The 15,323-nt window shown below is 42.7% G+C and overlaps 1 protein-coding gene across 1 annotated transcript in view; it reads right to left on the bottom strand.

Annotated features, from left to right (window-relative positions):
* Positions 1–15,024, bottom strand: part of RWDD3 (RWD domain containing 3) — a 138,682-nt gene extending 123,658 nt beyond the window's left edge. Inside the window, exon 1 of the mRNA XM_069641528.1 lies at positions 14,851–15,024. Within this exon, the coding sequence (XP_069497629.1) occupies positions 14,851–14,938 (88 nt within the window). The 5' untranslated portion in view covers positions 14,939–15,024. The remainder of the gene's footprint in view (positions 1–14,850) is intronic.
* Positions 15,025–15,323: the final 299 nt, after the last annotated feature.

Here is a 15,323-nt window from a genome sequence, read left to right as displayed (position 1 = left end):
TTTATAAAAGTAACACAAAAACTGTAGACCTATCATACAAATAGAAGACAATGAAGATTCTAAATGGTTTGAATTAGCTCTCTACCTTATAGCAGAAAACAAATACGAAATAACTGACCCCATAATACTTTGCAGTTACTGCACTACAAAACTTGACAACAACCAAACTCTTTCACGTGCTATCACAAATAACTTGGAATTATATCCACTACCAAAACCCCTTCAACAACTTAATTTATATGAGAGCATCATAATTCAAACAGTGCACCCATTTCAAGCAATAATATGCCTTCAACCAAAAACTGCAAAATTACCTCCCTCTGAATTAGTAAAAGGTATTCATGGAAAAGTAGTGTATTTACCATTAGATCAAAAAGAAAATGTGCACACTCTAGGAGTGCAACGTCCAATGCAGCAATCTTTAATTATCTTGGTAAATGGAGTAACTACAAAAGACAAAAAAATTTGGCAACAACTGGTAGATATACATAAAGTTAGAGAAGCCCTGCAATATCTTAAAGAGAATAATGAATATTACAAAGAGTTGAAAGATACAACTGAAATAATTCAAGAGACACAAGAAGCTGGTCAATTTGAGCTCCTAGATCCTGCAACAATATCAAACACTTTAGACCATTATACAATTCATCCATTGCACTCTAATGACACCATAGAAGATGCACTGGAAACGTACCAAATGCGTCAAACAAAAGGATCACCAATCAGCATATAGGAAAGAAATATAGAAGCACGCGCTTTTCCTCTACTCTTTCCTACTAGCAAAGGAGGAAGATACGATGATAGACCTATTCAAATATCAGCATCAGAATATCGCTCATTACGAATGTATTCTGAAGATCCACATTTTGTTGAAATCTGGGAATACATATTCCACCTACTCTTTGAAAGTGAACTAGCAACTTTATGTTACAGAGTTGCACACATATTAAAATGAGGATCACACTTCAAAATATGACAGCTACACAATTATTACAAAATGTTCAACAAAAAGATGACGTTTTACAAGCAAATCTTACAAATCTATTAGCAAATATGCGTGGTACTAAAGAGTACTGGTTTCGACGTCATGGAGATGTACGTTGTATGATCAGAAATCTTGGCCCACCCACTTGGTTTGTTACATTAAGTTGTGCAGAATATGCATGGGAAGATTTACATGCTTTCCTACGCATATCAAACGAAAACAAAACAAACAGATATACTAACACCTGGAGAACTTTGTTCACAGGATCCTGTTAATGTTTCAAGATATTTTCACCATCGCTTCATTGCTATGCTACATTTTATTTGTAACAAAACTGTTTTCCTCCCCTTGGAGAAGTGTAACACTTCTTTTGGAGAAAAGAATACCAAGCCAGATGAGCACCGCATATCCACATGCTTTGATGGATTAAAGATGCTCCTAAAATTGGTCAAGACAGTGATGCCACTGTTTTACAGTTTATTGAAAAATATGTCACTTGTGAAATTCCATCAGAATCCGCAAATAGTGATCTTCATGCAAAACCTTTACAATTCCAAAGACACAAATGTGGCAAATATTGTCGTTGCAAATACAAAAACAAAGGGAAATACTACACCAAATGCCGATTTGGTTTCCCTAGACCAGTTACAAATACAGGTCAAGTGAACAACCTCATGTCTTCAGTTAGACATAGTGTTAAAGGTAAGTCACCTAAAAATACATATTGCATAAAAAGAAAAGAACAAAAATATATCAATGATTACAATGCAATCATTGCCCACTTATGGAATGCAAGCATAGACGTGCAGTACATTGCAGACAATTCTACTGCAGTTGCACGATATGTCACAGCATACTTAACCAAATCAGAAAAGACAGAGCTCCAAGACCTCTGGAATGACCTGTCATCAGATAAAACAGTGTCTCAGAAATTATACAGCTTGGGCATAAAAATGCTGTCCCATAGAGCATGTGGATCCTATGAAGCAGCTGATCGATTAACTGTATGCATTGTATGGTAAATCTGCAAATATAGTATGGCTAAGTCTTGGTCCAGCTAAATCTAGAAAAAGAGTTCTAAAATCATACGAAGATATAGAAACAATAGCCAAACATGATCCCAAACAGCCAAGACATTTTAAAAAACAATTTATTGGACACATACTACCCAAGTACCACTTTGGAAACCATGAGTCTATACCACATAGCCCAAAACTACACATACAAAAATAATATAAAACCTGATGAACAAAACCGTAAATGCAAAGTGACAAACTGTGAAGGCAGCTTAGTAAAACTCAACAAACCAAATTTAATTAATCATATCAAATTGTCATTAAAGACTCCTCAACATAAAGAAGTATATTACATGTCCCTGCTACAACTCTTTAAACCATGGAGAAAAGAAGAAGAAATACTAGATAACTATGACTCATATGAAGACGCTTTCAAAGCAAATGAAAGCAGCATAACTGATGTAAACTTTACACAGTACAAAACAATGTTGCACAATGAACAGCAACACGAAGAAGAACTCCAGGCCCAACTAGATAAGGACACTCCTGACAGTAGTCAACCTTCTGTCACAGGAAGCCAAGAACCACTGGGAGACCCACTAATAACAAAGGAGGAAGAATTAGCTATGATAGAAGTAGAAAACACCATGTGTCAGTGTGAAGAAAAAGAAGACAACTATACTACAATCAAAGCTAAACAATGAGCAACGTAGCATTTTTCAAGAAGTAACAAAAGAAATTGCACATGGTGTACAACATGAAAACAAAGAATGCACCTGTCAAAATTACAAACCTATACTATTTACTATTATATGTCAGTGGTGAAGCTGGTTCTGGCAAAACATTCCTAATCAAAATCATCAGTAAGTTCCTTCAACAATTGACAAACAACAAACTGTCAGCTGTTGTCACTGCCCCCACAGGTTTAGCTGCCTACAACATAGGTGCTGTCACTTTACACCGATTACTACTATTACCAGTAGAACACCAAAACAAATTAGACTATTACAAACTTTCTGCAGAAGCTGCAATGGAACTACGCAGAGTATTGAAACAAATGAAAATGCTACTAATAGATGAAGTGAGCATGGTGTCCAACCTAATGTTGGCTTTGATTCACCTCAGATTACAAGAAGTACTCAAAACAAACTATGAAGAGCTCTTTGCAGGAAAACACATTATTGTTTTCGGAGATCTTCTACAATTGACACCCGTAAAAGGTGAGCCTATTTTTAAAACATTAGGACACAAACTCTACCGTAAAACTGTTGGCAGCATTGGAATTGTCAACCTTTGGCAACATTTCCAATACAGAGAATTAACAGAAAACATGCTGCAATCTGCAGATCTCACTTATGCCAACGTCTTAAAAAGTATCAGAGTTGGTATACTTTCTAAAGAAGCAGAAGCAATATTGAAAACCCGGCACATTCATGCACTTTATGGTGATAATGCATGTGCTACAGATGTTATGGAACAATTAGCCCACAAAAATGTCAATTGTATGGCCTTAATGCCAACTCTTGCAAGCTGTTTCAAATTCAATGAAATAATGTTAAGTAAAGAAATGCAACCAATAATGCAAATTAGCGCCACAGACAAACTAGATGTACATGGAATGACACTACCCATGTGTGACCAAGCCACAACAAGACTAAATAGTTTAGAAAAATCAATCTCAAACACAGCAGGCTTGGAAAAGATATTAAAATTATCCTTAAATTGCAGAGTAATGCTGAAACGTAACCTTGATGTGGACCAAGGACTAGTTAATGGAGCAGTGAGTACAGTTGTTGGCTTTCAAACATACCCACGTGACAACAAAATTCAGTCTGTCAATATTCTCTTTGACAAACTTTCAGAAGTAAAAAGAATAGGAAGATCAACAGCTCGATTCCTTCTCTTCAAAGACATGTATGTACGCAGAGAACAATTTTCTCTAACTCTTGCATACGCAGTCACCATTCATAAATCACAAGGTCTTACCCTAGACAAAGCAATGATAGACATTGGTAACACAGTCTTTAAAGAAGGCATGAGCTACGTAGCACTATCACGCTTACGTACACTTGACGGTCTATTTCTAATCAACTTTGATGCAAGTAAAATAAACGCTGATATTCCTTGCATTTTAGAATACAATAGACTTCGTTCATTATACACTCCCCATCTAAACACATATTCTGTTCCACAAAAAGTAAAACATTATAAAAGAAAAATAAATAAAACAGAAAAGCAACAGGATGTCACTGCAAATCCTCCAAAGAGAGTCAAAGAAAGTAATACTTCATCAAGGGCCACAAGCAAAAAAGAATCAATTAGGGAAAGTAAACCAGGTACTTCTTCAAAGAAGGAAGACAAACTCCAAAAAAAGCAGTTAGATACAGAACTACCTGGTCCATATAAACTCTCAAATATAGTTGGTGTAAGTTGCTACGCAAATGTAGCAATGAATATTCTATTTCAATTACCACCAATTGTTGAGAACATTTACTTACACAGTACAGACCCATTGTGTTTTCAAATGTTAGTACTTCACAGAAATGCAGCAAACAATCCTGACAACATGTATAGTGTTTATGGAATAAGACAACAAGTGGACTACTATGCTGGAATGGTGAAATTCACTCTAAACTCACAGAAAGATCCACAAGAAGTTCTAATGTACTTACTATTAGTACTGGAAAACAAAAACATACCTACATGTGGAAACATACATGCACTCTCTGCAACAATGTGACACAAGAGCAAATCCCCAATGAGCGCTTTGTGTATATATCAATACCTAATTGTGAATCCGTTCCATTTCAGCAACTTTTACAAAATGCAAACCACAGTAGATTATGTTCGACCTGCAATTCAGATAATCGCTCCACGTTAGTAATACAAACACATAGTAAATACGTAATACTAATGCTTCTACGTTACAATGCAGATGGTACCAAAAAGAACTGCAAGCTGACTGGATTCACACATGGTCAAATATCACTTGGTAGGAAAACCTTCACAACAATAGGTATTATCTACCACACAGGAGCCACAACCAACTCAGGGCACTAAATTGCATATATAAAAAAGAAATGTGGATGGTTTGAATGTAATGATAGTACCATTACTCTAAAGCAGAGATTACCAGAAAATCTTACAAACGCTTATTTAATGTTCTTAAAACCAAAATGTGATAACTAAACTGTACTTAAACCTTAAGTACACTTGTAGTAAAAAAATATAAACTGTCACAATATTCCAAAAGCTATCTAACTGCCCAAAGATGCTACAACTAATAAGATATATTAATACCACTCAAATAGAGCAAAAAAAAAGACAGTTAGAATACGGCAATTGGTATCTAACTGTCCCAAAATTTAGAAATATCCAAATAGATAAAGCAATACCACGAAATTATATAAAAAAAACAGTTATAATACGCCTACTGGTATCTAACTGCTTCAAAATTTTACAATATCCAAACAAATACCTAATATCTTACTGCTCCCAAAAACTGGAACAATCCAATGTATAAAGCATTAGCCAGAAACAAGTAAACACTGAAAACAAAGTGTAGCATAACAGAAAAAGTTTTTTTTTTAATCCAACATGGATTTTTTTTCTCCCACAGACCCAATGATTTTAGCAACAAACACAGAAACTGAGCAAATTGCACAGTACTCTGGTTTGTCATCTACTAAATATGAGGGTCAAAAAAAAGAAAAAAATGTGATTGTACAATGTAATAAGTCTTTATAAAATACTAATACTAACATGCTATTTTCTTTTATCACAGAAATGAACAAGAAAAACATGGACTCCCGTTACTACACCAAACAGTAAGTATAACATGATAAATACAACCATCGCAGCATATCACAACCATACTGGCTTATAAAATTGTTCCTTATAAATTTGTTTTTGACCCAAAGTTATAAGCCACTATGAGTGTGATATGCTGCGGTGCTTGTGGCCAGGGTATAGACTCTTGGGTGCATGGCATATGAGTGTGATATGCTGCGGTGGTTGTGGCCAGGGCATAGAGTCTTGGGTGCATGGCCAAATGGCCATGCACCCAACATTCTATACCCTGGCCACAACCACTGCAGCATATCACACCCATAGATTCAAGCATTTCAACCATTTTAATGTCCGCGGACACAAGGAGGTTCCTAGAACACATTCAACTTGCTAGAGGACGATACGGACAGCGTCATCAGGACACCCCCATTTTCTTTATGTACAAACATTTCAGGACACCGCGAGTGTTCTTAGAACACTTTCAGCTTGACAACGAACAATACAGACAACGTCTTCAGGACACCCCCTGCGAACATTCCAGGACCCCACGCGTCTTCTTTCAACTTGACACCGAATCCATTCTGTTTATTTACGAACATTTCAGAACAGCTGTGTTGTCCACAGACAAATCGAACACAACAAAAGCGTCTAGCACATAAAACAAATACAACATTGCACCTATCTCATACTCCCCCACCCTCCCCAAACACTCTTACACACCAACACACTCCACTAAATACAATTTGTAAACCAAGTTTCACCTCGCTGTCCGCGGTCGTCCGCAAATGCAAGATGTCGGGCGCCACCAAAAATCTGACGCGCTCCACGCCCCACGCCGTCCAATCAGCGAACACGTCAGATGTCCGCAGACATCGCGCAAGCCGCTCGGCCAATCAGGGCACTGTCCGCGGAGCGAACCGGAAAGTCTGTCCGCGAAGCGAACAGAGATATCACTAATTTTTGTTGCCTTACATTTTGGTCATTTGAAAAAAAAAAAAAAACTACTGGACGGATTTACACCAAATTTGCAAAAGCACGCTTTCGGGACCAAGCCCCCGCTCCTGCCGCAAATTTGGTGTAAATCCATCCAGCGGTTTGGGCTGTAGGCGTGCGCAAAGTTTTTTCCCCATTATGTCTATGGGAAAAAAACACAAGTTTTGGGACCCCCCCTATAACAACCCTCTCCAAACTTTGCAGAAGAATTCAGAGTGGGCCATATACTTTTTTTGCAAAGTTTGGAGAGGATTCGTCCAGAGGGAGCGAAGTTATAAGCCGCACAATAAAAAAAATGCTCTTCCTATGGAAACACCAACTTAACGATAACTACATGGACGCTACTGCGTCCATGTAAATATATATAATATATAATATATATATATATACTACACCAGCTGCAACTATTCACTACGTATAGCCAGCCTTTACGATTAGTCTACATGCGTTACGGCATCTGTACAGTTATAAAATGACTTGCATTTTCTGCAGTGCTTCTTCACACGTGCAATCTTCATTCCGCACATGAAAGTCTTCTCAATTCTTTACTTCGCCATCTCGTTCTATAAGGTCTATGCCTTCTCTTCTTTAGTCATCCTTTTCAGTGTGTCACGCACATTTCTTGTGACGTCACCAGCCTCTCCTTTTCACATCTTCACATTTCTTCAGGGTTCTCCCTTAGGCGACCGTCATCTCTTCAAGGATACACCATATAGGGTTTTCTCAGTGGAGACCTTGTCTCAAAGGCTCTTCGTCGTATAGGTACCATTACTGGTTTTGCACATGTCACAATTTCCGGTTTCCAACATCGAGGAAGAATAGGTGCGGGACTTCCTGTAGAATCATTCAGCTGCTCCTCTACATAATGCTCTGATTGGTTACGTAATATTCATTACACATAGTGAGTGTAACACTTACTCCTCACAGTAATTGTGAGCCACCTCTGCTACCCAAAAAGCATCAATGGACATACAAACTGAGGGTAATTGGTAACAGGATTGCGGGATTAGGGCAGGATTTATACTTTGGGACAAGGAAAAAAAAAAAAAAAAAAAAAAAAAGAGTGGCTATGGGTTCCTGTATAAAGTGGTGAACCTCAAAAACATATCTCTCAAACTTTCGAGTTTACATAGCAGGTGAAAACATGATTTTGTATTTGGAAATTGAGGGCCAACTGCAGTTTATGGATGTGTAAGGGGCTTGGCAGGTAAGTTTATTGACTGCATGGTGTGACACCTGCCAAATGTGCAGGATTGAGGCAAAAATAAGCACTGCAAAGCGGAAGCTTGTGAGCAGGGATGGCCTTAGGGGTGGGCCGCCCGGAGTTCGCCCGGGGTGCCCTGTCATTAGGCCCCCGACTCCAGCTCGGGGGAGTCTTTCAAGGTCTCCCTGAGCTGGCATGGTGGGAGAATGCACGGCAGGCACCCTTTTGAAATAAAATATGTGCTCCCCTCTCAGGAGCAGAGCGCATTTAATAAAAGGGAGCTGATGTGCAGCATCTGCGCCTATTGAAAAATGTAGCATTCCCTCCCGCTCATAACCAAAGGCGCACTTGAGGTGGGCGGAGCACATTTTTGTTTTGCTGGCCAGGGCACTACTGTTGGGAGTAATTAACATTACCATTTGCAGATCCTTGGAGCACGGTGAGTGGGTGCCCAGTAGAAACACCTCCATGGCGTTTGTTTAGCCCAGTAACCTGTGGGCCCGTGCCCAGGAGTAGGCCCTTGCTTCCCCTCCCTCCCCGCACCCCTTCCTGGTTCCCCAGTCCGCCCACCCACCTCCCGACCCGCCCTCCCATTGGTGCATCCACTTCCTACACCAAGTCTACCGACTCGCGAGGCCCCCACCGGCTCCTTTTGCAGATCCTTGGAGCACGGTGAGTGTGTGCCCAGTAGAAACACCCCCCTGGTGTTTGTTTAGGCCAGTAATCTGTGGGTCCGTGCCCAGGAGTAGGCCCTTGCTTCCCCTCCCTCCCCGCACCCCTTCCTGGTTCCCCAGTCCGCCCGCCTCCCGACCTGCCCTCCCATTGGTGCATCCACTTCCTACACGGAGTCTACCGACTCGCGAGGCCCCCACCAGCTCCTTTTGCAGATCCTTGGAACACGGTGAGTGTGTGTCCATTAGAAACACCCCCCTGGTGTTTTTTTAGCCCAGTAACCTGTGGGCCTGTGTCCAGGAGCAGGCCCTTGCTTCCCCTCTCTCCCCGCACCCCTTCCTGGTTCCCCAGTCCACCCGCCCGCCTCCTGACCCGCACCCCCATTGGTGCATCCACACTTCATCACCGGTCCTCCCAGGGCAGCCCTCTGCCCGGCAGCCCCAGCGGCTTAGGGCCCTAAGGCCAAGGGTGGATCCAACAGAGGCGGATCCAAGAAGTGTCAGCCGGTGTCTGCAGGGGAAGCAGTGGCCGGCCGTCAACCTTCACCCACAAGGACCAGTAAGGTAGGAGTTGCCTGGGTCAGGATTAGAGCAACTACTCTACCCCAGACTCCGAGCCACTTACCAAACCCAAAGCAAAAAAAAAAAAATAATAATAATGATTGTATTTCATGATGTTTAGGTTGCACCGATAGGCCTCTCTCCCACTATACAGGTCTCTCAGATTTAGCAGGGGCTCTGTCCCCAAACTGCATTACATGATGTTTAGATTGCACTGATAGGACCCCTGCTCAACTTGAGAGATCCGCACAATGGGAGAGAGGCCTATCTCCTAACTGCATTGTATGTTGTTTAGGTTGCACTGATAGGCCCCCCTCCCACTGCGCGGGTCTCCCAAGCTTAGCGGGGGCTCCGTCTCCAATCTACACTGTGTCGTGTTTAGGTTGCGCTGGAGGGCGTCTCTCCCACTGGGCAGGTCTCTCAGACTCAGCTTGTCTCCGAACGGCACTGTGTGATGCTTAGACTGCACTAATAGGACTTTCACCCACTATACAGGTCTCTCAAATAATCTAACTGCGCTTAGATCAGTACTCTACCAATCCCGGAAACCCACCACCACCTAACTCAATTAAATCCCATACCAGCAGACAGTTAACACCCCAACCTCCCCCCCCCCCCCAACAGTGCACCCTTAGGAAACACACCCCACCCACTGACAGAAAGCAACACTGAGCCAGAGAACACCCCAGTGGATCCAGAGAAGGAAAACCGAGATCACTGCGACCGCACAATACAGCATAGAGGACCAACTACCATACTACGCCTGCACCTAGACTTCAAAATGGCCCGTACCAGAAAGACGCCGAGAAAGAGAACAAGATTGTGCAAGACGCGAACACACAACACCGACAGAACCCACAAGAAACAGCCCCATTGGAAGAAAACATGCCTAAAACAGCCACAACCGGAACAAAATCCACAAAGAGAAAAGTCCTTATACCTCACACCTTACCTCGCAACAACCACGGTACACCGACACCCCAACACGGAAACCTCGAAACATACAAATCATTTCCTGACACACACGGAAAAAAGATGGGGGCACTCAACAAGAGAGTGGGAGGGCTCTGACCCCATTACCCCTTACATTACAAGAACAGAGGGGCAACATCGATTTCCACTACACCCCGCACAATACGGCGAAGTACCAACAACCAGAAACGCCACCTCCCACCCAACAATCGGACCCAACAAAGAAACCATCGCTGATCTTCATCCGAGTAGCATCACAGCAGAAACACCAAGACTAATCGGCCCTGTTATCAACTTACTAGACCGCTTCAATGAAGAAGCAGCTGTCGCCGTTCTTCATCCTACCGACATCAATGCGGGAACCTCACAAACAGACAATTACAAACCCGAACAACAAATAACCTCAAAACAAAATCTCACCCAGAGAATCCACTGTAACCTAATAAACGCATGGTCAATGTGCAAACACGCAACGGAAATATACGACCTCCTGTCAGAAGGAGGCATAGACATCCTATTTGTAACTGAAACATGGCTAGACGACAACTACAAGATCACCCTCAACTACTGCCTGCCTGAAGACTTCAAATGCATCCAAACAAACAGAAAATCCAGAAGAGGGGGGGGGACTAGCAATCATCCACAAGGAACAACTGGCCATCAAAATGGAAGATCCACTAAACATTGATAAATGTGAATCCTTAATACTACAACTTTCAGTAAACCCCAAAACCAACCTGAAATTCATACTGATATACAGACCGCCAACCTACGATGCGATTTTCATAGACGCTTTCACGGAAGAAATCACTACCCTAGCCATCAAGTACAATCACCTGATCATCCTCAGAGATTTCAACATCTGGTTGGACGAAGAAACCACAACCACACAAAAATCCCTAACCTCCCAACTAGCAGCCATGAACTTACAACAACTAGTCAAAGGAGCAACCCACTCAGCAGGGCACACACTTGACGCAATCTTCGCCAACAAGGATCTCATCATCACGGCACCCGCAATTCAAATACTTTGGAGCGACCACCTCATCATTCCGTTCGTAATCACAACGGCAGCTCCAACAAAAAAGCAACAAGAAAAACAACCCATCATGACTAAAATAAACTGGAGAACCATAAAAAACTCCAACCTAACCGAGCTCCTAGAACTCAGCAAACCACAAGCATCAACCATGGAAGAAGCATACCTAGACAAAAAAGTTGCCCTACTTCACACCTGGATCGCAACAACCCTTGACGACATCGCCAAAGAAAAGCCCTTCACCCCATCACGCAAGAAAACTACAGCAAAATGGTTCACCCCACTACTCAACGCCATGAAAAGGAAAAACCGAACACTAGAATCTGAATGGAGGACCAACAAAACCACTGCAAACAAACTGAAATTTCTACAACAGATCCGCGCATATAAAAAGGAAATACAAAAAGCAAAGAGGAAAAATTACGACAACCAAATGCTCAAAAAGAACTATTCAAAATCATAAACGAAATAAAAAAAACACTGGCCTGCATCAACATGCCAATCCCATCGACGAAACTTTGTGAGGACCTCGGAGACCACTTCAAAAACAAAATAACCTCCATCCAACACACCATACAAAAAGCGTTCACACCTCAAACCCCACTGACACGGACGAGAAACACGCAAACAAGCTACGAAACTTCCCAGAAATATCAGTTGAGGCTTTCGTCAAACTGGTAAACCAAAGCAACAAATCGGGCTGTCCTGAAGACCCTTGCACCCCGGACATATACAAAACAATTCTCAAACAAGGAACCGCCATGGAAAACCACAGGAACCTCCTCAATCTCTCAGTCTCAACAGGTAAAGTACTGCAGGCCTTCAAATCGGCTTACATCAAGCCGCTACTCAAAGACAACAGGAAACGTTGAGGACTTATCTAACTACAGACCCATCTCCAACATACCCTAACACAGCCAAACTGCTAGAAACGTACGTCTACCAAATAACCTAAGAATTCATAGAAGAGCATTGCCTACTAGACCAGGCACAAGTTGGCTTCAGACCTATGAGAGGAACAGAATCGTCTCTCCTCTCAATACGGGGCGACCTAAAAACAAACGCAGACTCAGACAACAGCACCGCCCTGATTCTCCTTGATCTGTCTGCAGCCTTCGACACTGTCAACCACGCCATCCTCATAAAGAGACTAGAAGGACTAGGGATAACAGACACTGCCCTACTATGGATCAAATCCTTCCTAACAAACAGAACAGAAACAATATGGATAAAACCTTGTAAATCCAAACCCAGAGTCTCCACGTGCGGAGTACCACAAGGATCTCCCCGCTCCTATTCAAAATCTACATGTACCTATTAATCAAACTCATCAAAAAACACGGCCTCACATGCTACAACTACGCCGACGATATTCAATCTTCAACATACAAGACACCTGAGAAGAAAACACCACACTAGAGAATTGCCTTCGCGACATATTCAACTGGATGAACCTCAACCATCTCAAAATCAACCCAGGCAAAACAGAGATAATGATTGTCTCAAAAAAGGGAGGAGACATCACCTACATCCCCTGGCCAAGAGAGCTCGGCACCACACCAGGACCATCATCAACTGTAAAAAACCTAGGGGTCCTAATGGAAAACAATCTCACTCTGGAGCCACAAGTAAACTCGGTAATCAGGAAATGTTTCTTCCTCCTGCGAGCCGCAAAAAGGATCCTTCCGTTCCCGTCATTCGCCCACAAAACACTTACCATCATCGCTCTGATCATGTCCAGAGTAGACTATGCCAATAGCCTATACCTGGGCATGCCCGAACGACTTAAAAAAAAACTGCAACGCATACAAAATGCAGCAGCCAGACTCCTCTTCAGGCTACCAAGAAGAGAACACATCACATCCGCCCTAAAAATACTACACTGGCTACCACTGAAACAATGAATAATGTTCAAGGCCATGTGCATCACACACAGAGCAATACACAAACAAGGTGCAGAATTCCTAAGCGACAAACTACGCCTACATCAACCGACAAGAACACTAAGATCAAGCACCGACATACGCCTAGAACGCAAACCCTACAACAGAAAAAAACTCGGAGGATCGTCTTTCTCTCACCAGGCACCCAAAACCTGGAATGACCTACCTGAGAATATCCGGAATACAACAAACCACCTAGCATTCAGGAAACTCCTCAAATCATGGCTCTTCAAAGGGTAACCACAGCGGAGACGCACTAGAATGCCCAGACATTAAAACAATGATGGAAATAACTCCAACTTCGGCCAATCTCAAATTGGACAAACACTCAAACCAAAGAACCAACCACTCAACAGAGCATAAGACATCATGGAAAACAGCCACTAAGGAAGGCTGCAGAGACTGACCACACTCCGAGACCCTGACGAAAACCCTCAAGTGACTCTCCCACCCGTACGTACCGGACAAACATATCCAGACCGGCAGACGCACCTAGATAGACGTTGGCCTGCGTCACATCTGGATAGGATTGATTGAAGGACAACATGCCCGCGCCTAGAAGAACGTGAATGCTGGCGTGTGCCACACCTGGAGTTGTGAATGTTAGCAGACCCACACCTGGACGGATCTCCAGACTCTGGCCTGCGCCGCATCTAGATGAAAGTGTGAATGTTGGCACGACCACACCTGGATGGAGTCCCAAACATTGGCCTTGCGCCGCATCTAGATGGGAATGTAAGGGCAAACAAGTGCCACACTCAGACAGACAGAACTGTGAATGTTAGCATGATAAAGGTCAGGTAACCCACTAACCAATATAAGCTCAAACTCTGCATACTTATCTCACTCAAAAAAACTCACACAACCATCTCTCGCACAACAAGCCGCACGCACTTCACAACACTGCAACAACATATAAGCCGGAACAACAGCACACGCGGACTGACTCTGATCCGGTACCCGCACCAAAGCTCAGCATCCGGTGTATACTGAGCTGAAGCTGCCAACAGAACACCACGCCTCTCATTATCCTACTCCCTCCTTCACCTTACTAACCCATCCCACCTTTGTCATTTACAGATCCGCCTGAACGCCTGGGGACCAATTCCATTGGTGACGGTGCGCGGTACAAATACCTTTAACAATAAGTAATCAGAGCACGTATGTGACACAATAATCGGAAAACACAAGAGTGGAAGTAACACTTATTTTAAAATTCAAAACGCTAATAGCTTTTGCACTTTAAACATTTCAGATATACAAACCACACACGTATATAAAACGCTCGTGTCAAAAGAGTGAAGTTCCTAATTTTAAAGCTATGCAATCTGCAACTGCAACCAATGTTATTTTTCTACCCGGCAGTTATTCTAGTGCTCCGATAACTACTGGAATTGGGATTTGCACCAAAGCACAGAACGAGCAAGGTGTTCAAGAGAACCAGATAGCTACGTGGCGGACTCGGAACGTGTTGCGGTGCTCTTACGTCAATTGGGGACAGCCACAGTTTTGCCATACGTAACACTCTGTGGGCGTGCCGTCTGTTGAATGACGATCATCTGGGAAATAAGGGGCGGGTTGAACGTTTCATATTTCGTGACTGACTAACGTAGCCACACCATGCACCAACTACCTTGTTCCTCAGAACGGAAATCGTAATACCCAATAAAGGTTCACCTGATGTTTGCAGTAGCTCGAACTCGCCCTTCTCGCAGTATATGGCGGCCAAGGCCGATACTTCTTCCATCGCAACGTAATCAGACATTCAGGACGCCGACGCTTTGTCGACTCACACAACGCATGCGCACTGCCTTCCAGCGGATGTTTATTTCAAGTCTGTTCAAGTTGTGTACTCCAACCCGTCGGTTTCGGCAATATGAAAGTGGCCCACCAAACAAGTCATGGAATGCAAAAATGAGGGAAGTGATTGTGTTGAAGTCAGTTTCTTTAACATAGTCTCCCCTTTACTTTAGACAGTGATAGTAACACCACGAGCGTTGCCCACACCACGATACATGCCAACCCTCCCGATTTAGGCGGGCGATTCCCGATTTTGGGAATGAAAAACTGCTATTTTTTACTGTCTCCATCCTAAAATAATTCCAGCACCTAATGCAATTGAATGGGGACATTCAATTATCCTACTTTCT

This window comes from Ambystoma mexicanum, chromosome 1q (genome assembly GCF_040938575.1).
Source record: "Ambystoma mexicanum isolate Mex_15411 chromosome 1q, UKY_AmexF1_1, whole genome shotgun sequence".
Taxonomy (NCBI): Eukaryota; Metazoa; Chordata; class Amphibia; order Caudata; family Ambystomatidae; genus Ambystoma; species Ambystoma mexicanum.
This window is presented reverse-complemented; position numbering and strand designations above follow the sequence as displayed.